General features: G+C 34.5%; 2 protein-coding genes and 1 long non-coding RNA gene across 10 annotated transcripts; 1 reads left to right on the top strand and 2 right to left on the bottom strand.

Annotated features, from left to right (window-relative positions):
* The first annotated feature begins 3,682 nt into the window (after positions 1-3,682).
* sas (stranded at second) lies at positions 3,683-22,812 on the top strand. 6 transcript variants are annotated; one of them, XM_086904789.1, is made up of 13 exons: positions 3,683-4,071; positions 15,074-15,592; positions 15,852-16,145; positions 16,213-16,405; positions 16,481-16,695; positions 16,772-17,127; positions 17,507-17,774; positions 18,614-19,948; positions 20,269-20,464; positions 20,686-21,184; positions 21,274-21,634; positions 21,725-21,915; positions 22,076-22,812. In XM_086904789.1, the coding sequence occupies exons 1-13, from the start codon at positions 3,954-3,956 to the stop codon at positions 22,169-22,171; spliced, it is 4,641 nt and encodes a 1,546-aa protein (XP_086760915.1). In that variant the 5' UTR covers positions 3,683-3,953; the 3' UTR covers positions 22,172-22,812. The 6 variants fall into 6 exon arrangements, with proteins under 6 accessions (XP_086760915.1, XP_086760918.1, XP_086760917.1 ...); XM_086904792.1 differs by having other exon boundaries at positions 21,725-21,940; XM_086904791.1 differs by having other exon boundaries at positions 3,685-4,071; positions 16,775-17,127.
* LOC105736347 (uncharacterized) lies at positions 11,892-13,458 on the bottom strand. Its single transcript, XR_015291129.1, has 3 exons — positions 12,927-13,458; positions 12,711-12,760; positions 11,892-12,481 (listed from the first exon to the last, which is right to left on the bottom strand). It is a non-coding gene; the product is annotated as an uncharacterized LOC105736347 (long non-coding RNA).
* On the bottom strand, positions 22,802-24,754 carry LOC100869880 (uncharacterized). 3 transcript variants are annotated; one of them, XM_086904797.1, is made up of 4 exons: positions 24,337-24,754; positions 24,126-24,269; positions 23,980-24,010; positions 22,802-23,646 (listed from the first exon to the last, which is right to left on the bottom strand). In XM_086904797.1, exons 3-4 carry the CDS (start codon positions 23,984-23,986, stop codon positions 23,045-23,047), a joined length of 609 nt encoding a protein of 202 aa, XP_086760923.1. In that variant the 5' UTR covers positions 23,987-24,010; positions 24,126-24,269; positions 24,337-24,754; the 3' UTR covers positions 22,802-23,044. The 3 variants fall into 3 exon arrangements, with proteins under 3 accessions (XP_086760923.1, XP_031774128.1, XP_086760922.1); XM_031918268.2 differs by having other exon boundaries at positions 24,346-24,561; XM_086904796.1 differs by having other exon boundaries at positions 24,321-24,520.
* Between the last annotated feature and the right edge of the window lie 30 nt (positions 24,755-24,784).

Here is a 24,784-nt window from a genome sequence, read left to right as displayed (position 1 = left end):
TAATTTTACTAGGGGGATTCGAACAAGAGAGTAGAAGTCCTATTTCACGTAGAAAATCTGCATATCCATGATTAACAGTCTAATTTACGAACGAAAACCTTGAATACTTTGTAGCATATTGGATAAATGATATCCTTTAATTGCGTAAAAGTAAGATAAGCCACCTATCCACGAGAATTTTCGATTATGTACAGTTCATAAGAAAAAAGAAATTGGAATCATAAAAGTTCTTCGACATAATTCTACGGAGTTTCTTTTTTTTTTTTTTTTTTACAACATCTTTACCGATTTTAGAAAAAAAATATTACGAAAATGGTAATGAGAAAAGTATGGAAACATCGTTCGACGATGTATCGAGACATTCGAGTACAAAGGCTATCGTCTCTCCCGTCTCGCTTTCAATGTTACCATGAAGCAGAAATCTCGCAACACGATCTCCGTATTACGTTGGTGCAATATGTAGACGATCTAACGTGATATAATCCCGACTGTTAAAAGATTGCTCAAAGACGTTATTACCCGAGGAATCGCGTAAGATAATAGAGCGCGGGGAACGATTTTCTGAAACGCCTAGCGTGAGGAATCTAGTTCACCGGCTGCATGACATAAGACACGTACACTTGGATACACAAATGCGGAGAGATCATTAGGAAGGTGAGGCCGAGTGAGTGCGTGCAAGCTAGATAAGTATCCACTTGCTTTTTCCCCGCGAAAGATTTCTCCGACCAAATGTTATACGTTAATCGAAGAGCTAAGAACTCGATTCTATATAGGGTGACTCGATTAAAAAAAGAGCGGCAACGTTCTACGCGTAGAGTCTGACGTTTGATTCCGAGGTAGAATCACAGATGTAGCTAAGATTCGAGCGATGGGTTTGAGTCAACAACGGAGTTGACGAGCATTATTAAAAGTAGCTCGATTCCTCTTACGGTGAATTGGAGAAGAATACGCGACGTCACATTGTGTGCTACTGTCATTGCTAAATTATACAGAGACACGTCACGCTTGCTTTAGGCGCTTACCCTGGTCAGTTTGCCTAATATAACAGTGTGACGTGACGAATTCTCCTTCTATAGAAATTCGCCGTGGAGAAATCGAGCTATTTTTAATGGTGAAAAGGTAAGTAATATCCCTGTAACTTTGATCGAACGAATGAAATAAAAAAAGTCGAATGACTTTTTATTTTAACGCGAAAGAGAGTAATGCTGTCGCAGCTATTCGCCATTCATACTTAAAAAAAATGGGAAATCGATGTGTATAGTAAAGATATAGTAAGAATATTTATTGATGATTCGTTGTACCATTTCCAGACCTGTTTTGAACAATTAACTTAAACCCATCACTTGACTCGATATCTGTGTTGTAATGTTTCAGCATCCGCTTAATCCTTATCGGAATTAAGTCTTCGCTTGGCACACTTGACTTGTTATAGATTCTAGATCATTGCTTTAATTTGTACATTCTGTAATCGAAAAATTTCACATATTTAGTTTCGTCACGATAAAGATATAATTGTCACGTCAAAGTTGATACACGTGTGTTTAATACGATGAAATTACTTTTATCACAACAGAGGTCGACATGCGTTCATTAAGGGAGGAATAAGAATTCGAATAATTGAATCGAAATAAAAATTTCCACACATGCAATACAATTCGAATCCTGCGATTGCTGCGACAACTCGCACGAACTGGAGGCTGTTCTTCCCTCGTCACAGACCCGCCTTGCGATGAGTCGTCACCCTGACCCACTAAAACTTTCTCTTCAAGGAACAAGGAACTTGCTAAAAATTTAAAAAAGTGTGATGTTCGACTGTGTGCAAAAAAGAAAAATTATTTCGCGAGAAAAGAATTCGAATTCTTCCAATTCGAAATATCGAAGATAATTATTCGTGTACAAATCATCCTGATTTCTTAAGATCCCATCCGCTGCATCTCTCGCAGAGAACAAAGAGAGAAAAAATGCAAGTCTGGCAATGCAACTGGAGGAACTTGAGAAACGAGGACACATCTGAAATTGTGTCCTCTTACGCTATTCGTTTGTTTATTCTTAGACAATCTTCAACTGATTTTGTCTGTGCGATTGTGCCGCAGAAACCATTATGATTACCAATGGAAATATGATAATATAAAAAAAAAAAAATACACAGAATAATTGAGTTGTCGCCATTCAGAAATGAAAATATCTCTTTCAGCGCGCACACAAAAATGGGATGAACGTGTAATGAATTTCAAATGAATTTAACAAGCTGTTGCATACGACTGGGTAATTCCAAGGTGTATGTCCATGAAGATACAGCTCGAACGATTGTGTGCTAATTGGTTCGTGAAAAAAAGAAGAAGAAGAAAAAGAAAAAGAAAAAAAAGTTTCTACGAGGAGGAGAAAGATCGTCGCAGTTGTCATTGGTCGTATCGTCACCTCGTTTTTAGTAAGGTGAAACTGTTTCTAAAATTACATCTTCGATACGCAACATTTTGTTCGTACAAGTAGGACGACGATCGATAGTCGATGAAAATACGCGGATAGCAGAATACTTTCGATTTCACCATGCTTTGAACATCGGTCGATTTGTCCTTCGATTGCCCACGCACGATCTAATGTCGACTCGGCAAGTAACGAGGAGAGACATGCGTGCATTTGGCGTGAAACTTTCAATGGCGAGCCATTTCAATTTTTACCGCGTTTCCGAGGAAAAGAAATTTTGAGGAAATTTGATTTATATAAAAAAAATATATGTATAATTTTTTATAAGCGAATCTCTCTCTCTCTCTCTTTCTCTCTGTCTCAAGCGTGAGCTGAAATGAGTCCTCGAAGGAAAAAAAAAGAGAGACGAAATTGAAATATAATTGAATATAATTGAAAAAGAAATAGCTTCGAAAAATAAAATTTTATGAGGATCTTCAATATACCGGTAAATTTTTAATGAAATTTTTTTTTCCACGATTTCTTTATAGGAAAATAGACGCATTTGTTATTCGAAATGAATAAATAGTATTGTTATTTTAACTTTGTGTCGTGTAATCATTACTGTAATCTGTTTAAACACAAAAGAATATTAATGCATGTATAAGAATATTAATTTTTATATCATTGGACAATAGAAAAAGAAAAATTCTAAATATCCACCTATATTATACTTTTTACACTCTTCTTCAAAATCTATTCAAAAAATTGAGAAGACCGAAAATGTTGTGTATTGAAACAATGCACGTTTAATAATGCATAACATATTTCTCTATCCGATCATTCCTTTTCTCCTGCAATTAATTAATCCATCCACTATTGAACAAACAATTTCTAAATAAACAATTTTAATCCTAATTCAATCACATGTATGACACCAGACGTCACTGAGACGTAAAAAATCGAAAAGATCTCGTTAAAACGAACGAACGAACGAACGATCCTCTCGAATGGATGATTAAAACACAGGAGAAGAAGGCCGGAAATGGATTTCCCCTGAAAACGAACCGGCCAGCCGCGCGCGCACCAAATCGAGTCGAAGACGAGTATATCGATACTGCCCGGTTGATCAGGAACAGCCTGTAGAATCGCATCGTGGCGAGCCTGTAGCAAGGTGAGCGTGGAGAATTCTCCGGCTGGCCGGAGAGGAGGAATGAAAGGCAAGCGAGGCAACAACGCTCTAGCACCGGCAAGGAGGAGGTAAATCCCGCTCACCGGTGCACTTCACCTCCGGCCTCGGCACGGATCGCGACCGACCAAGTGAACCGACCAAGTGGACACCGTGTATACCTCGTTTGTGCTTCTATTTATCGGTTGTCCATTGATCGATCAGAGATCGATCGATCGCCGGCCGTCCTGTGTTTTGTTCGCGCGTTTCGTTTCGAATCGTGTCGCACGATTCGATCGAGTGGCAAGATTAATCGCGAGTGCACGATTGTTGGTGTTCGAACAGCGTTTCAGAGGGACCGTGGTCACAAGAATGCGGTAGGATGCGTATCCAGGAAAGATGCTTTCTGCGCGCGGTCGCAGGACTTTGCCTGATAGGCGGGGTCGTCGTCGCTTCGACGTCGCCACTCGACGTCGAGCCATCGATGCAAACCACCACCGGTGAGTTTTTCCCGCACTCTTTCATTTTTCCACCCCGACTCGATCCGTGTTTTCTCGCCTCTCGTGGCACGGAAGCCATGATATTTCGCGATTCGCTCCACCTTTTTTTAGCGCGAACCACCTCGACCGAGACGAAACTCGAGTCGCAATCGTTTGTAATTCAATCGAAAGTTAAGGTTTTTTTTTTAAGGTTATATTCGAGGAAGATATATATATTTATATTGGCCTCGAATGTTTTCGAAGTTACGAGTATTCGATGACAATTCTTGGGAAACTTTGATTGATCCAAAAATTGATAAAACAATGTATAAAAGTAGGTAGAAGAGAGAAGGTTTGTTACGTAAAGGAAGGTTAATATACCGAAGTCAGGCATGAAACGTAATCATACGAGAAGAACATCGTTTCGAGACGGCCGATCGGTGTTCTCGTAACGGTATACTACGTGAAACTGACGAAAAATTCTGTCACGTCCTCGTTCGAGTACACTGATGTCATTCTCGCGAATAAAATCAATGAAGAAATAATTACAGTGTTTTTTTTTCCAAAAGGAAAAACAGATTTTACCGATCATGAAGGGGTATCGATTCGTGAAATCGTTTGAAATTGTTCAGATCATTCATTAACACGAATATTGGTAGAAATTGAATTATATCGATTTAATATTAGAAACTTGATTTAATATCAGAAATTTTTATTCGACTAAAAAAAAAATTTGAAAATTTTCAAAAAATTCAATCTCATAGCGAAAGAATTTTTCTCTTGAATTCGTTGCTCTATCCGTGTTGAATAAAATTAGCATCAATGTTGCGAAACGTAAAACCGGTTTTGATTTCTCTCTAACAAATTCAGAGCGTGTAAATATTGAAAAATGGCTTCTCGATCGCCTAAATGTATTTATATTACGTTGAGTCGATGGATCGGCAAGTCGAAAAAAAAAAAAGAAGTAAAAATAAAAGGAATTGCATTTATAGAACGAAATGATTAAAAGTGGCGCGCGTTACATCGATTCTCGACTGCACGTGTGCATCCTCCACGTCGATCGAGGAGGTAAACAGACCAGAGGGGGCTGTAATGTACGAGGGACAGAGACACGATGCGTGTTAACGGTAGCTTTGGATCCAGTTGGTGAACTGGTCGACACGTATTCGCCGCTATGAACGGCCTTGGGAAAAAATAAAGTCGAATCGATCGATGCAGCACGAAAAGAGAAAGATCACGAGCGGCCGAGGAGGATCGAGCGTTTTCGATGACAGATGGATCGATCGCATTTTCAACTATAACGATTGATATAAAATTTATAAGTAGAACGAATTTTTTATTATATCTCGTTGCATAATTTTGACATTTACAAGTCGAATGAATTCCTTCAAATTTCGTTGCATAATTTTATTTGTAAATCAAATGGAATTTTTTTTTTGTACTAATTGCGAATCGAATAAATTACGCAATTCTAACGTTTATAAATTCTAACGTTCGAATAAATTCTCGTTTCATAATTCTAATATTTGTAAATCGCAGTAAAATGTTTTCTTCTAAATTTTTCACAATAAGGATTTTCTACTAGTAGAAGACAAAAATTCCTTACGTACGAACTGTTGACTTCTCGAGTTATCGTTCCCTCGATCGTACAACTGACGATGCTTGTCACGCATACTAATCCAACTATTGAAGGTAATGGGCAGGTAAGCGTGATTCAGCCGAGTTCCTCGGTCGAAAATAGTTTTGTCAATAACGAAACACGGTGACTAACCATGGCACAAATCGAACGATGAAGAGGAACGTTTTATTATTTAACTGGAGTTTATCTTTTTGGTGTAATTTTGACCGAAAAAATGGATCGGATCCAATGGAATTTGTACCACCTTTCTCTCGTGGAGAAGACCTCTTTCCTCATCGGTCACGTTTTTCTTCTTTTTTCAACTTGATCGAGCACGGCCGTTGAGTTCGTTTCCGATTGTCTGCGATCGCACAATGGACGAGATTATTAACGAAACAATGAGACGAATTTCACGCGGTATGTAGGTTATTCTGGTGAAGTTGACGATTGTTCATTCAAGTCAAAGATTTTATAAAGAATGAAATTTGATAAAGATTGAGTAATTGAGTTATAGAAGCGCGAAAGAATGCGGATAGTAACGAGTTCGCGATGCAAATTGATTTTTAATCCTGCAATATTATTGTTATACCAATTTTTTTCATCGATACATTCAATAGGCAAAAATTGTGGATATCTACTTTCTTGACTTACGTACAAAAAACAAAAATTGGCGAAAAATGCAACGAAATTCAAAGAGAAATTCGAATATCTGAAAACTCTTTTGCACCTCTTTTATATTTTTAAAAAGAAAATCCATGATGCAATACCAGGAAATCCTTGTAACGCGTACACGATCACGACACACAACGTATTAAACCAGAAAATTATTTCATTTTCGAATATTTATATACTAAATATACTAAAAGTTATTTATAAATATATCGATAAATTTTTTCAGAAGTTTTTCGCATGATATGAACATAAAGATCAAATCTGAAAAGATCCTAGATTATATTATTCAATAAACCATAAAAACGAAGAGTTAATGCATCTCGATGATACATTTATCAAGAACAGTATGGAAATGCACTTATCTGATCTAAATTGAACGATCAACATAACCGTACACATTCCGTCCCGTAAAACGAGAACGAAAGATTTTTTAATTACATCCCGAGCAAGGTAATCGCAGAAACTTGTCCTTCGGCTGATTTGGAAAGGCTTGCTCGTATCCTCTCGCGCGTAGACGAGATATTTCACCATCTTGGAAAAGTGTTGCTGGATGTTGTCTCCTGCAACAAGAGGAGGTTAATTAAACGACGATTACGCTTCTGTGATACGTATGTATAATCAATTCGCGTAACATCTTCAGACTTTCTATTTCGTATTGCATGATTAATCCCACGCGAGAATCGTTCCAATCTCGCGCGTTCGCACGTCCAACGATCGAACGAAACGATCTCAGTTTCTCGGTTTCTATTCGATCTCCTCGATCGACGTCGTTATATGTGATTGTATCGTTTTTCTGGATTATCTTGCTCGAACCGTGGTCATTCGTTCTACGCTTTTTTCGATACCGTTATACTCGCTTGAGGAATCGATTTGTATTAATTTCTGCAGGAAATTGATCACGCTTGACACCAAAGAATAATTGAGAATTCTTGAAAGATTTTAATGAAATTAATGAAAAGATTGATTATAAAATTTTTTTTATTCGACAATTAAAAAGATACACAATTTATTTTTATGCAATAATTCTTAAATCGATTTTTTATTTCAATTTTTGATAATTTTTTGGAGTTGCTTTCGATCAAAATATTTTTCATTCGCTTAATTGCGCCAATATTTTTTTACATACACGTAACAAAAAGAAAAGAAAAATCAAAAATGAATTGGTACAAGATTCTCGATTCCGCTCACGAAATAATCCCGACTACCAAGGAAAGGAAAGTATCGGTGTATCTGGTCAAACGGTCAAACATGACGGGGTATAACGGGTGTCACGATGAAAAGTTGCTTTGTAACCAATTAACTAATTGCCACGATATTCATTCCATCGACATAACGAAGCACGGATGCGTGTTATCACGATTACTATCGCGCGATAAAAGTATGGTACAAGCCGAGTCTAAGAACGAAGGAAGCAAGTGCATGTTGCGAAATTACCGCACAGGTAAACCGCAGGCTAATGGGGATCTCCAAAGTCTTATAAACGGTCGCTGTACTTGGCGAAGTAACCTGGTTAACGGTACTATAAATATGCGAGTGAACGTATATTCCTTCCTTTATATTCCTAACGCGATCCCAGTCCCCTTGATATCTTTGTTACGGCAACAACAACATCACAATGCTATCCCCCAGTATCATCTACATAACCTGTTCATCGGTGCTCGAAAAACAATGATCGGCGTACGATTTAAAATCTCAACTTCCTGCTCGTGGATCGTTTCATCTTTTTCTCTTTCGTGTCCACATTTCGAATTCCGCCTCAAGTTCCACGCGTTCAGATAAAAAAACGCGGAGTACCGTCGTTAATGGTAATTACCGTGATTAAATCCGAGTCACAGAGGCTTCCCGCCTCATTGTTTCTTGACTTTCACTTAATGGTCACTGGACACCGATGTCCCGCGGGGCACGTTAATTAAGTTATCGATGCACCGCCGCTCTATTTGCCAAAAGCGTTTCATTTTCCAACCTGCTCGCCCAACTTTCCCTCGATCGGCTTTCTTGCCTTCTTATTCTCGGCCACGCAAGAACAATGGAACGAAACTCGATGCTTGACGAACGAGAAAAGAAAGAATGCATCGGTGGAAATTGTCGTTTCGACAACAACGATAAACAAACGTCTCGTGACTCTCTCCTCGTGCGAGCCAGTTCGAAAACGACATGGTGCATTTTTCAGTTTGAGTACTCGAAAACGTCGATTTGTAGGTGAAGGAACTTTTAGTAGAAAACACGGACGATTATTCTATTTCCTTCTTCGATGGAAGATATTTGTTGAAAGAGGTTGCAGAGAAAAGTAATTTTAGGATAAACAATTTTAAATCGAAAGTCGTTATAAAATTCGCGTCTATGGTAATATAAATGACTGCGGGTATTTATTTAATTATACGCAAATTATAATAGAACTGTTGTTAAAGTTGTGAAAACATGTTTCTAACGGAAATAACTAGTTGACGCTTGGAGACTTTGATGCCCGCATAACAGCGATCGTTCGAGATTACTATACTATATTTTATTTCTATTTGAAATGTGCAGTCATAGTATAGGAAATAGTAATTTCGTAAAAAGAGAAACGTAGTCTTGTATATTATGAATATGTTTAAATTAAATTGCAAAGATCCGCCTACTTCGAGATACTATTTTATGTATATTTAATGTTTTCTAAACCTTTGAAAGTGTGCTTTGGATCAATTCACGATTTGTTATAAACAAATTGAAAAAAATATAGAAATCAGAGTATCGAATTATTATAGTATCTCTAAACATGCTGCAAAATAGATTAGACGAATCGATTGTAACACGAAACATTTGCGGCTGATCCTATTATTCAATCTTTATATTTATTCGTGTTAAAGGAAGGGCGAGGCAACAGAGTGAAAGCACAAATGCGATTCAAATCTACGTGAAAATAAAAATATTTTTCTTTCGCAAAAATGATTTCAACGAGTTAAGAATGTGTTTATACGCGTAACAGCAAGAAATATAAATAGATATTTATTTACTGAATGCATCGTTTTCAAGTTTCAATAGCGTGAACAATAACTGCGAACTATGGATAAACCGACAATTTGATTTCTAATTAGAAAAGAATTTTTCATAGAAAAGACCGAAATTTTTCTGGTGAAATTTAGAAATTCCGCGCTAATTTAATTTTGTTTATGTTGTTCGATGAAGATAAAAAAAAAAAAGAAAAAACAGAAATAATTCTGTATTAAACGAGATATATACTGGTAATCAGAATCAAATCTCATCATCTCATCTTACAAATTTTTTTTTAATGTTTTTTGGAAAATTTTCCATTATTTAACAATATGATAAATAAATAGCACATCGAATTCAGTATCATAGTAATCGATGATAATGAATTATGAGTTTATTCATAATTCCACGATTTGAAGTTCAATCTACAGATTTTGAAATTTGTGCAACAATCATTTACGAGAAAAAAAAGAAAAATTAAAAGCTGTGAAATATTAAAAGTGGAACATCGAAAAAAATAAAACTTATAGATTATGAAATAAGCAGCTGAATAACGAGCTATCACTGAATGATAAAAAATCGTTCATTATATATCATGGCTCTTCTGTCCATAATTTAATCATTTTCAGAAAAATATTTTTTTACAAATATTGTATTTTAAACTTGTCTTAGGTAATGTACGAATTACTGTTTGAGGAACAATTTACCGTCTTCGAAATGTTACTTATCCAATCACCACTGATTTTTCATTCATCCTTGTTAAATGTAGAAATTAAAAGTATTATTTTTTCGTGATATTTCAACGAAACAAATTCTAAAATATATTATCGATCGAACAAAAATTTGTTTACTATTATATCTCTTAAATCAATTAACAATTTTAATATTTTACCATTATAACCATTATAATATTTATTACGTTTTCTAGAATAATTATAAAATTATATAATTATATAAATATCAATATACATATATAGAAAACATATATTGATATATGTTTCCTACAAAAGCAATTAATTTCAATGCGATTAAATCATTTCAGCGAAAGTGAAATATTAAGAAGGATTAAAATATGAAATAGATCTCGAAGAGTGTGATCGCTAATGGTGAAAATCCCAGTCGCGCTCGTAATCAACATGATCGACGAACCGTGGAATTGATTAATCGCGCGTCGATTAACTGGAGCACAAAAACGGAGCATATGGATCAAGAAAGAACCATTCGTTACAATAGATCGTCTTATGCTCGCAGATAATCGTGCAACAAAAAATCAATTATAGATCTCTATTAAAACGGAAAAGATCATGAGGGAATATTCATAGAAATGAATTTTTTTCTTTTTGTATTTAGCTCTACTTAGAAAACTTAAATTATTGAATATGATAAGGAATATAAAAATGTTCGAAAAAAATATTTTTTCCATATCAAAAGACATTGTTCATAGAAAATGTAGAAGGGAAAATGTCTCTCGGAGAAAAAACTAACAAGTTGGCAAGTGAAATGTAACGTGTAAGTACATCGAGCAAAACTATAGTCGAGCAAGTAGCGCATGCAGATAGCATGCAGAGATTCCGCAACGAAATCTTTGAAAACACTTTTGCCATTGCACATTATAATTCACAGAAGCCGAGTTTCTTTATACATTTTCTTTACGCAACCTTTACGAATTTTCTCTCATGAATTTTTCGTACTGTCTATTGCCAATAGCAGAGAGTTAATAATTTAAAAGAGGAACCGAGATTATTCTTGAGTAAATAGAATATAAAAAATTCAAAATAGCGAGACGAATTTCCCTTCCTTTCTATGTTGAAAAGAAGAAGGATGAAACTGTGATTAATATCGAAACATACTTATTAGCTACTCATCGTTCGTTCGAAAAATAGAAAAAAATGATGATCGACGAAACGTGATGTATGGAACGAAGTAATGATCGTGCAACGAGTAGCAAGTAGGATAGAATACCGTATAGTCAAAGGCACGTTTGGTGACCGACTATTTTAACCTCTCATCTTCTTACTCGTTTTTTTATCTTTTGGTTATCCGCTCTTATTTTTCATTTTTTTTTTTTTAACTTTAACTTTTTTTCTTTATATAATCGAATGAAACTCGAAATATTTTTAATCTCTTCTTTTTTTAAAGTTTCCGATTTCTGATCTTTGAGAGATAAATTTTATTCCATTTGAGTAAGATTCTTTCTTTGTTGTTGCATTTATTTCGAGCTATACGAATAGTTGTTTTTCTACCGAGAAGCAGCATAGTTCAAGGTCTCTGAGAAATGACAGAAGCTGCTTCAGAAGTTTCTCTACCCACTTTACAGGATGGATTACGAGCGATGGTTCCGTGAACGTAAACCGGAACATAATTCCCGCTGCGAAGAAGACATACATGCTGTAAGCAGTAATGTGATTAGTCTGCTTGAAACTGAAACTTGCAGCAACTCATTCGATGAATTTATCGAGGCCGTAGAAAGCTCTTGATATTAGAAATGACAAAATTAGAAATTGGAGATTAAATGATAATGACCTTCAAAAAATATAAGAAAATTAATATGTATATTATCATAGTTGACTGAAAGATAATATTTAATTTAATTTCATTTTTTCCGTCAAATTCTACTTTAATGCAAACTACTTTTCTTTCTTTTTATAAAACTATTGAGATACAAACAACAAACTTTTTCAATTATTTTTTTTTCATCTTATAGGAGAAACTCATTACAATTTAATGAATTCGACAAGATGTAATCAATTGCAAAGAATATAATTCTAAATAACTTAGATCCTGATTAACTTACAGTTAGCACAATTTTTTATAATTTGATTCTATAAATATTAATTAATTCTAATTGTATTTATACAAAGAATACACAAAAATAAAGTCATATAGATTACTCACTTATTTAAAAAAGCATTGTTTGAAAGAAAATCATAAGCGCGAATTACAGATTTAATAGTTTCTTCTGTCAAGTTCAATTACGTAATGGTGTACACGAAGACAGTCGAGTTAACAATTAAACGTGGTCGAATGCGCCCGTTCTAGGCTTGGGTTTATGGACGACGTGCGACTTCCGGCGACGAGCAAACCGAGTGAAGATCCTCTTAATGCGCGATGAGCGATTCCGCGTTCCACGACCTGCTTTCTTGGCCCACGGGATCATCAGAATCGAAATCCCTAAAAAGATAATAATAATAATAATATTTAAAGCATTTAAATTATTTAAATTGTTCTCTATCTTTTTTTCCAAATAGAAAAAAATATGAGCGAATATTATCAAATTTTTTTCGAGAATCATTGAGAGGTTCATTTAATAATTGATAAAAAAAATAAAATTTATAAATATTATGTAAATATATCATAACTTTTCGTATTTAAATTTAAAACACAGCAATGTACTACTTACATAAAGTATCATTGCACCGGTCGTCCTTCGATGCGATGGATCTTTTCCATCTGATAAACACAATTTTTTGATTCAATGTTCAATCAGATTAAATTAATCATTGATGATTAGAAATTTAGCAAAAATTAAAAATATTCTTTTGAAAATGATCTTAATCTTATGAAATATATAAAATTAAAAATAATAGTTTTAAACACGCGAGAGAAGCATCCATACTTTCTCTTTTCATCTTGAAGAACTTTTCAAAGAAAATAAAATATCTTCAAATTTCCTTCATTTACAATTTTTTCTATTTTCTCCTCGTACTCTCTAGAATTATTTGCTTTTTCTTATCGTGGAAAAAGCGGAAAAAAACAAGATATCAATGTTGATGTCAAAGAAGAAAGAGTTGAATTCCTCTTCGGACCAGCTTCGATGCATATGCGCGCGGAAAAGGAGACCATCACCTACTTACGCGTAAAATCGTTACACGTATTCGAAAGAACCGGCCATCGACATCAGGTGGATTCCTAATGACAAGACGTGGCCTCGTGTGAACCGGTCGCACCGTTACGGTTCCCCATTCATGCCGCGATAAAAGTCACGGCCGGATCCGACTTTCGATAGAAATCAACCAATCAACGCGACTTCTCATTCCCGACTGATCAAAATATCATGTTCCAAACGTGGAAAAGATCGAAACTATAGAATAGAATCGAAATTATCTCGTTCATTTAAGCTTGGTCCAAAAAGTGTGATCGATGTCGATGGAACCATTTTGGCGAAACTTTAATTCTGTTGTTGAATTTAGATTTTGCAATTACTGAATTCAAATATCTAAAGTTGGCAATTGATTTATCACTAGACTTTGCGATTGTATGAATGACGTGATTAATCAAAATAATTATTTTTCGGCTATACTGTTAAATATAAACATATTCAATTCTAAAATTATCAACTTCATTTAATTCGATATAGTCAATAATCTTAGTAACTAAAATTTAAATTTTCTAGTTACGAAGACTTTGTCCCAGTTTTCAAGTAAGAGAAATTTAACATTAATCTTTATACAAAGATTAATATTTTTCCTGAGAAAAATTCACAAGTATTGTAGAGAGATTTTATGAATAATAATGATTCTTTATTAAATAAATAAATATTAAATAAAGCTTAATGTATCACTCGATCTAAATGTAAGAGAACCTCTACCAGTCCAAACAATCGATGCACGAAGATTCACGGAAACGTGCCTTGCCGATACTGTTACATTATTTTTGCACGGTTTAACCGATCGTTGTATAGCAAAAACTCGATCTTGATCGCAGATAAATAGACGAAAGAAATCGATGGGAACGATGAGATCGACCAATTTGTTTGACGTAATAGTGCATCCCGCGTTTTCAACCCCGGATGGAAAGTTTCTCGTCATAATATCGCTGGCAAATCTCCAATATTGCGAAAGATCTATAGAAATGGCGATTCTCTGCTTCTCTCGATCGTGCGGTAAACCCTAATTGCAATAACGTCGGAAATGAATTCGTGATTATTCTAAAATAGATACATCTGACGATTCTTCCAATATCATCAAGATATCGTAAGTATATTGAAATTCAGAATTTATTTCATACAAAATTTTATTATCTCCTAAATTGATATAATGAAAACAAATTGAGATATACTGATTGAAAAAGAAAAAATAATAAATATATGAATATTTTCATAGATTTCTGAGAAAGCAATTTGTAACATTTTATTTGGACTATTTTGTAGTTAATCTAAATTGAAACAGGTGCATATATATGATAATATTAAAGATAGACTATTATTAGCCTCCATTTGAGAATCTATGGTCATACATAGATTATTACAGTTTCAATTTTATAAATAATCAGAGTCCGGAAAATTCAATGCGAATATAATCTTAATAATAGTAATACAGAGTGTATTACGTCGAGATGGATAAAATGGAGGACATACGTCCATCGAGGAGAAAGTAACGCAAACATTTAATAAGCGAGGTCGATACAAATTGCAATTACAAAACTCAAGAAATGTATCGCGGAGTTCCTGAAAGATTCCATAGACAACCAAACTTTTCGATTCAATAAGCATTAATATTTTCTAAAGATAAATTTGATTAAAATACAAAAGTAAGTATATTTGTTCACAAGTTAACTTAGTTAAATTAATTACGATCTATTGTCTATAACTGATGATCGAACGATAACGATTCCAATCTTGATGTTCAAGTTCATGAACAATACCTGTACTATCTTATTCCCGTTAGGCAAACCTTTTCCTACTACGCTGTTCTTCCATTAAACCCGTTGAATTTCGTTCCAGAAGATAGATCGCTTAATGAAAAATATATCTCGAATTTCCAGGTGCCGTTGGCGAAGAAATACTAGGAGTTGAACCGCTTCGTAGCGAAACGAGAAACCAGACGAATGAACGCAAATCGGAATCAAAGACCACGATCGAGCCAAAGAAAAAGCCGATCGATTTCAAGGTCAAGACCGAGCAAAAATATCAAAAAACATTCAAGGACGATGATTCGAAACGCGGCGAAAGCAACGGCGCAACGACTATCACGACAATGGCGGTCGAAGACGCAACCACGAGATCAATGGAAATTTTAGGAGTCACGATACCCTTTCTATTTCACGGCGAGCCTATTATGACGAATTCCACGATGTTGATGGAAAATCGACAAATGTCATCGATAAATAATGATTCTTCATCAACATCGAAAAATATCACGGAGAATGTTCGCACGACAGAGGAGACGTCATTCAGAGGAAGGGCACTGAACATTTCAGCATCAGAACCGGCTAATTCTTTGCATCCAAACATTACCGACTTGAGCGATGTTAGCATGGATGATGACGATAAGGAAGTCGAAGGTGATTAATATATATTGAAACACTGTTGGAATTTTTAAAATAAAGGCCAAAGCAAGAACAAGAAACAAGAAATAATTGAAAATCTCGCTTTATCTAATGCAAACTTAAATTGCTTAGAATTAAATAAATAAATCTAAACGAAGATTTTTGTATCTGAAGAATCGATCCTCAAAAAAGTCTTATAAATATATGCTATATAGTTCGTATTATCGTTTGACAAAAAAGAAACAAATTTTAATATTTTAATGTTTTAATGCAGGTGGCGAATACGTAGCGCCTCATAACGAAACGACTGTAAATATTTCCTCGACTCTGTTACCAACGGTGGATGTATGCGTGGAAGGAAACCGAACGTACACCATTGGAGAGAAAATTGTCAGGAATTGCGAGGAAAAGTGTATATGTGGTGAGAATGGCGTGGCCATAGATTGCAAACCGCTTTGTTCCTCGCCATATGTTCGAGCCAATCGAGGAATTGAAGATCCCTTATGTCAGGAAAAACTCGTCAAGGAGGAACCGTGCTGCGCTATTTTGATTTGCGCTGCTGATTCAGGTAAGTTAAAATTTATCGATGTGGAAATACGATAAAAAAATTCTTTTGTGAATTTTATTTTCTTTAGCACCTGAACCAGAAGAGACTTGCGTTTTTGGAAATAAAACGATAATGAGAGGTCAACGAGTCGAGGATGGTTGTTCCAAAGTTTGCATATGCGAAGCAGGAGGAAATTTGAAGTGTCAACAAAGGTGTCCACCAAACGACACAATCTCAGCAACGAATCAACACGATCGCTGCGTCGTACTCTCCGATCCAAGGTATAAAAAACTTTCTAATTTTTCCAGATTTCAAAGTTATTTCTTGGTTCGCTTACAGCTTCTTCCTTGTTTTAGAGATTCGTGTTGCACAATCACGCTCTGCGATGTTACTTTGGGCGATCACGAGATTAAACCAGAAACTTCGACCGATCTGGCCGTGAATCTTACGGACGTAAAGGTGTTAAACTCAACGGCGATCAAGCTGAAATTGTCGGCTAAGAATCCGCAAGATGTGACCGTAGAAATATCCGATGACAATCACGTATGGAGACAGCAGAAACCTGACAAAGGTGAGAATTAGATTTAAGAATGTAAATATACTTTTTCAAGAAAATTTTTTATGAATGAAAGGATAATTGAATACAGAAGGTATCATATCGAATCTGGATCCTGCGCATTCATATTACGTGCGAGTGACGGATGGAACTCGAACTAGTCCAGCGCTACAGGTCTTTCTTCCCGCGGAAGTGATCAAGACGAATATCTCAGACAAGATGACGGATAAGAGCTCTTGTAGCCATATGGGAAAAACATATAAAATAGGAGCGGAATGGTACGACGAGTGTATTTCTTTCTGCACTTGCGTCGAAGGTGGTAAAACCGAATGCTTGACGATCGAATGTCCTACGGACTTTGGTCTTGATGCTCTCGATCCTCATTGTTTGGACTGGGAAACCGTACCTCCAAATTTCGTCCCGAAACCTCCTCACTGCTGTCCTCAGGTACACAACTCAGCTTAGAAATCGGCCTTCGTTTTCTTTCATTGAAGATCTAAAAGAAATTGAAAAGATATAATGTTACGAATTTTCTTTTATGAAATGTAAAAAATGTAAAAGAGTTTCAAATATCCAACTTTTCATTAAAAACACATACACACATATACAAATGTTGCCATCAATATATACATTTTGATATTATTGTTTTTCGTGTAGAAAATAGATACTTGCCATCGAGACCATTCTCTTTGATTTTTAATGCATCGAATGTATTAATTTTAGACGAGAGTACACAAATCAATACCTTGCAAACTGCTTTCTTAATTTTACGTAGATACAAGATCGATAATAGGAAGTCTAATAATAATATTGATCACGGTCGCAGGAAGTGCGGTGCAGAAATAATGGTTCGTGCGATTACGAGGGTAACACGTACGACAATTGGAGCGAGCTGCCCTCGAACGTAACCGGATGCGAGAAACGATGTTATTGCGAGATGGGGAACGTATCCTGTCAAGCAGCTTGTCCACCAGTTCCTGCTTTACCACCTGCAATTTTACCTTGCCCGCCTAATCAAGCCACGTTGATGCATCTACCGGGTGACGAATGTTGCTTGGAATGGAATTGCAGACATCCGACCAACCAATTGCTAGGTAAGCTTCTATAATAGAGAATGTGAAAATAGCGTAAAGAAGCGTGTTAATAAAATGACTATTTTGTTAATAGAATTGATTCGTTTGAACAAATTTATTAAATGGACTTCTTTACAGGTGTATAGGCTGTGTTTGAAAATCAAAGTTGTTAGATAGATGAAAGAATATTTGATAATCGAAGATAGAACCAGCCTGTACATCTGTCTGGTATGATTTTGAGAAATATCGTAGAAATTTGATTATTGTACATGATTAGTATCGAGATCAATTGATTCCTTGGTGGCGGTCGTATCAATATCAGCGATATTTCTTTCAAGCGATTGCTATCGTAAAGAAGATCTGTTAATTTGGTTATGGGTGATGCTTATCTACCATGCGGACCTGACTGGAACTTTTCAGTGCAAATGTGTACATACGCATATTTTGCACTTCTCATTAGCGGACCGGACTCTCTTCATATTCAAAAATATTTTTCTCATCGACAATGCCTATTTACCTCGAACCTAACACGTAATCGAAACACTGTACATTATTTATACCCCATATTCTTTCTTATTATACATATTATTATAGCTTCGAAAAGTATTGATTGATTTTTCCAAAATCTATCCTTCCTTAATGTAGGGGAAAAGAAATAGGAAGAAACGAATCTCAATCATAGTGATTCGAGCAAGGAAAGAAGAAACTGTAAATGCATGCTTTGTACGATACGCTTGTACATATATGTACCTTTGGACCTCTTGCTGTAAATATGCATGGAGAAATTCGGACAACTTGGTCGGCATCCTACGATCCGACAACTGCATGCATATGACAATCGACTTTATTACTTATTGCAGGAACGAACGCGACGTTTCTCGGCCCCTTGGCCACAGATCCATTCAATCGGCAATCGATTGACGATAACAAAAGACCGAATAACAAGTCGGATTCGGCCGAATCCAGCCAGCAACCGGATCCTGGAACTTCCTCCTTACGGGAAGATTCGAAAGACGCGCACACAGACACCATTACTCATGGACTATTTCATTACCCCATGGATCCTGGACATCCAACCGTACCGTACAACGGACCGTACAATCCCGACTATAAGCCCACACATCCTACCATAGAGAATGTATTCCATTTATCCCCCCACACCGAGAAACCTCCAACGCCTGGCGAACGTCTCAAAGAAAAGACAATCAAGTCGAAGACAGACACTAAGAAACCTGTCGAGCCTGTCGTGAAACCGCATAAAGATGACTATTTTCCCGGTCTGCTGACTTCGGACAAGTTCTTGGACAAGAATGGTCCACTGAACGGGAACGAAAATCACCAATTTATCCCAGGCCCCGTCAATCCCAACAAATTGCCACCTGTGCAGAAAGTTGGCCACGCGACTGATCAACCGCAATTCGTCCCATTGAATCCACACCGAGAGATGCTCGGCCCAGGATTCGCGATCGCGAACACCAATAATAAGCAAAGCATTCCTCAGGTCAATTTCAACACGCAGCTCGACAATTCAGCGATCGGTTCGCCTTATAGGGGACATAATGGTCCTGATAATCTCGATCCGAACGTGATCGTTCCTATAAATTCAAAGAAGAAAGCTCCACCAAGCGATACATTCGATGGTGAGAAAGGTAAAACACCGACAGGATTGGCGAATCGGCCGAAACAGGGCCAACGAAATCCAAATCAAGAGATCCTACCGGAAGAGCTCTATCATCTGATTAATCTTCAACATCCAGGGTTGGTCCAATTGGAACACGCTCCGCCCGAAGGACATCCTGGTTTATACGATATCCATCAACAGATATCGGGACAGAAGAACACGCCAAACAATCAATTACAGGGTGGATTTTTCGCCGCAAGTGGCGTAATAAAAAAACCGGCGAAGCCGCATATTTATACGCAGAAGAGCGAAAACGGCCAGACGACATATCACATACATACATCAGATATACCGAATTCACCACAGCAGATCGAGGAATTGTTAGCCCATATCGGTCAACACGATCCTAATCCTGGACCGTTCCAACATTATCCCGGACAGCCAGCCATACCTCATAACGTGGCGAGTGGCCCAACAGCTACTTTGCCTCTTCACATTGACGCTCACATACCGCATTCAGGACTCACGCACTTGAATCATCCACAGTTCGCAGCACAAACGCCTAACCAGTCAGGTTCGTCCCTGAAATCAGCAAGAAATTCTTTTATTTTCGTCAATAATGAAAATAGTTTGAATCGGATTCTATTTTTTCTTTATTTCTAAAATTTTTTTATTCCGATATTGCGCGAATAATCTTAAAAAAAGAGTTCAGCTATATAAATATTCAAGGATCAGTGATCTTTGAATAAATGATGAAAGAATTTTATAATTAATTTTTTTATAACATTCGATTTGCTCGAATTGATCAAGCTACTTGAAATCAATGACATTAATGACAACATTATTATTTTGCGTTAATCAATTCAAATGATTAATTATGTACGTAAAATTTAGGTATGGAACACAACATAGCGACTGGTTTCCCGTTACCTAGTGCCATTCCTGGATTCCCTATTGCTTCTTCCGACGAGGTCACCGTACAAGTTCTCGAGGCTCTTGATGAGAACACTGTTCGCCTTGTTTTCACAGTACCACAAGTTCTTGTTGGACTTCATGGACGAGTCGAGCTGCGTTACACCAATGATAAAACGTATTTTATATATATATATTTTTTTATAATTTATTTATGAAATCTCAATAATTATTATGAATAATTATTTATGAAATCTCATATATTACTATTTTGAAAAATAATTTTTCTTCTCTTCTAATAACTTATACTTTGCAATAGTTTGTAATTAAACTTTTCCATCTTAAAATATCGTATTAAGGAAACGAAAATTAATTAGTCATTTATATATTTTTTTACAGAAATTTTGATGTATCCACTTGGAAGTCACAAGTGTTCGCTCCTCCAAACGATTTAATCGCGACACCGCAGCTCGAATTTGAACTGGGTGATTTGAAGCCCTCGACCGAATACAAAGTGAAGATCACGGTAAAACTGAAAGATCTAACCAATAGTCCTACGAGCAAAATTTATAGCGTGAGAACGCTGGACAAGCGAGCTGATGCGACAACCTTGCCACCACAAATACCAATCGATGCTGAACTTCAAATCGCAGAGACGAATACCACATGGATCAACGTGATGTGGAGAAAATTCACAGAGTATGAATTACAATTTATCGATGGTGTTCAATTGAGATACAAGGAACACAACAGCAAGGTTTATACCGCTTCACCATTGATTCATAGAGCAGTTAGAAATTATTTAATCGAAAATTTGCAATCATCAACTATCTATGAGATTGGAATCTTCTTTGTTCCATTTCCTGGACAGTTGACAGAATTAATTAGTGAAAAAATGGTAGGTTTCAATAAAATTACTACTAATGATAAAAAGTATATCTAATAATATATCTTTTATTTTTATAATTAAATCTATACTTTTCTAAGATTCAAGCAACTACCTTGATGGAACCAGATCCATATTCGTTCGACGTCAAAGTGGAGATTAAGACGATTAAATCGACCGATGTGGAAGTGACTTGGATTGGTGTACCTTATCCGGAAGATAAATATGTGAATATTTATAGAGCAATTTATCAAAGTGATAGTGGCAAAGAAGATACAAGTACATTTAAAATCGCCAAAAGGGATTCTCATCCGAAAACCATAATCACTGATCTTAAACCAGGTACTAGATACCGTTTATGGCTCGAAATTTATTTAACTAATGGAAGAATAAAAAAAAGCAACGTACAAGATTTTGTTACCAAGCCTGGTGTTCTTTTGTCAGCTACCGTATCGCAACAAGGTATGAAACTAAAAAACCAGATGAAACTTTAAATAAATGACAAATATTTAATTAATTTTTAATCAGTTAAATATTTTATTTTCTTAACAGGAAAACTTGCTTCCTTGCCTCTTCACGAAGGTGATTATTACGGACCTTTGGTTGTGGTGGCCATCGTCGCGTCTCTCGCTATTCTGTCAACCTTAATTCTTTTAATGATGCTCATGAAAAGGCGTACTAGCAGTAAGGCTGATATATCTTCCCGTAAAAGCACATCAGCATACGACAATCCCTCCTACAAGGTAGAATTACAACAAGAGACTATGGGTAATTCACTCTCATTGTTTTAATGCGATAATCGCGGTCATTATTTCTTTCTTCGTGTCATTTGTTATATTGATACATTGTACATTTTATAAATGTTAATTGCTGACAAGTTAAAAATATATTGCGATTTTTCAGACTTGTGAAGATACCATTACGATATCGAACGGTAGAAGTAAAAGCACCGATCACGAAATGGCTACGATCAATAGCAACATAAAAGAACCTGTTTAAAGTTTTGTAATTTATTATATTATTATATTTATTTATATATTTTTGTTCGATTTTTACATATTGTTATTATAAGAGATTCTTGGTCGAAATTCTCGATCTAATGAAACTTAAAACATAACGAATTAATAAAATTTAAATGTATATTTAAATGTATACTTATGATGTATACTTTATATACGCATATTTTGATATTCTACAACGTTAAATTCTTAGTAGTTTCTTTAATTCAATAATCGATTAATGAAATTGCATTACGTTGTATTAAAAATTGTAAATAGCAATGTCAAGTAATACTATATATCGTATTAAATAATAAGATAGCAATTTTAAAATAATTAGAAATATTGTTTAGATATATATGAAAGCAAGTTTATAATCTTACATATATCATAGATTGCATAACAATTGCTTTCTATATATTTAATGTTAAAATTTGAGTCATAATACATATTATATATAATTTTATCGAATCTCAACGACCGAACCATGTTTTGTACAGTTTATATTTATATTGTTAGAAATATATATATATATATATATATATATATATATATATATATATATATATATATTACAAATAAGGTGTAATATGTCATATAGAAGTGTTAAAATACAAAATAAATAAAACTGTTTGTAAATTATGAACAGAAATATTTATTTGTATATAATCTTTTAACTTTCAATCAAAATTTCATTATATAGAAAATAATTTTAAATTCTGTTCATATAAAGTAAAGAAGACAACAGCAAAGATATTAAAAATTCATTCTTATAACAATCTTAAAAATAATCTTAATAACAATTAATATATAATAAGAGTATTACAGGTGATTAAAACTGAATCAAGCAAATAAAAGAGTATTGTAAGTGCAATTAAAAATATTTCTTCAACTCAGATTCCATTTGCAGAGGATCAACAGTTGGTGCAAATCGAGAAACAACTTTTCCTTCTTTGTTAATAATAAATTTAGTAAAATTCCATTTAATATCATCAGTTATGAATCCATTTGCTTGTGTCTTCAACCACTTCCATAATGGGTGTGCATTATTTCCATTAACATTAATTTTTTCAAATAGATCAAAAGTAACATTATATTTTTTGACAAATTCTAAAATTTCTGCAGAGGTTCCTGGTTCTTGACCGCCAAATTCATTTGATGGAAATGCCAAAATCCTTAAACCTTCTTTTTCATTATATTTTTCATATAATTGTACAAGTTCTCTGTAATTTGTATCTGTAAGTCCACAATTACTAGCAACATTAACAATTATACAAACGTGTTCACGATATTTATTGAGTGACACATCATTTCCATGAATATCTTTAGCATGAAAATCATAAATAGTAGAAGCTGATTTCCAATTTTCATCTTGATCTAAAGGTGCTACTAAAGCACATTCTTCTTTCTTACTATTATCTTCACAATTTTCTGCTATGACCCCACAAAAGAAGAGAACTGTTAGAAATATCAATTCTATAAAAGAAAAAATTATAAATCATAATTTATTAAATATTCATATATCTATTAAATACTATTAAAATATTTTGTAATATTACATAATATTTGAAAAAATTAAAGTCAAAATTGATTAAAAACAAATGAAAAAAGAAAGAAAAAAAGAAACAAAAGAAAAGCATAAAAAAAAATTAACAAAAAAGTTTTTATATTCTTAGTTATCAAACAATGCTAATATTATTATAAATTAAATATTTATTATTTAATTGCATATCATGAAATTATGACTAAAAGATTAATTTTCAATATTATTCTTAGTTAAAATGTTATAATAATATTAAAACTACTTACTCTGCATTTTGAATCAATGAATATTATTATCCTAAAATTTTAATCAATAATATTTCTATTAATTTTTATTATATTATATATTAATAAAGATGTTATTTAAAAAATATTAAAAAAAACAAATGAAAATATAATAAATATAATATTACCTTTTTACTTATAAAGCGCTAACGTCTGTACGTTTCAACTCGTCAAACGCAAATACGTTGCTCTTTCCTTTGTCTAGAATTTTTAAGATTGAAACACACTAACCTTTGTCCAGTTTTGTCCTTGAATCTATGACATCGAGGATTCTGGAATGGTCACAAAATAAAACAACTAAATTTTATTCTATATTCACATACCATAAAATATATTTACTAAGTATACCATCGGTCGACAACGCATAACATGCGAATTATATTACTGAATTATATCAAACGAGATACAAAATAATCGAGCGAATAATGAGAGAAAGAGGATAGGAAAAAAACGTGGGAATCAGCGCCATCTTCAGAGTGCCGCAAATGATATACATAAAAAAAGACAAAAAATAATATGAAAGAAATAGAATTAGGATAAGAATTGATTGCTAGTATTACCTTTGAAAAGCAGCATACAATAAAATAAGAATTGAGAATCAGCGCCATCTTTCGAATATATTTAAAAATATAAAATAATTTTTTTGAAATTATATATTCAAAACTCAGAAGATGACGCTAATGATTAATTTTTATTTTATTTTTATCATTCTCTTACTATTTTCTATCTTTTTTTATGTATTTAATTTGCGGCACTCTAGAGATGGCGTTGATTTTCATATTTTTTT

The sequence above is a fragment of the Apis florea genome, unplaced genomic scaffold, assembly GCF_048593485.1.
Source record: "Apis florea isolate Af1SG1 unplaced genomic scaffold, ASM4859348v1 contig_2350_pilon, whole genome shotgun sequence".
Taxonomy (NCBI): Eukaryota; Metazoa; Arthropoda; class Insecta; order Hymenoptera; family Apidae; genus Apis; species Apis florea.
This window is presented reverse-complemented; position numbering and strand designations above follow the sequence as displayed.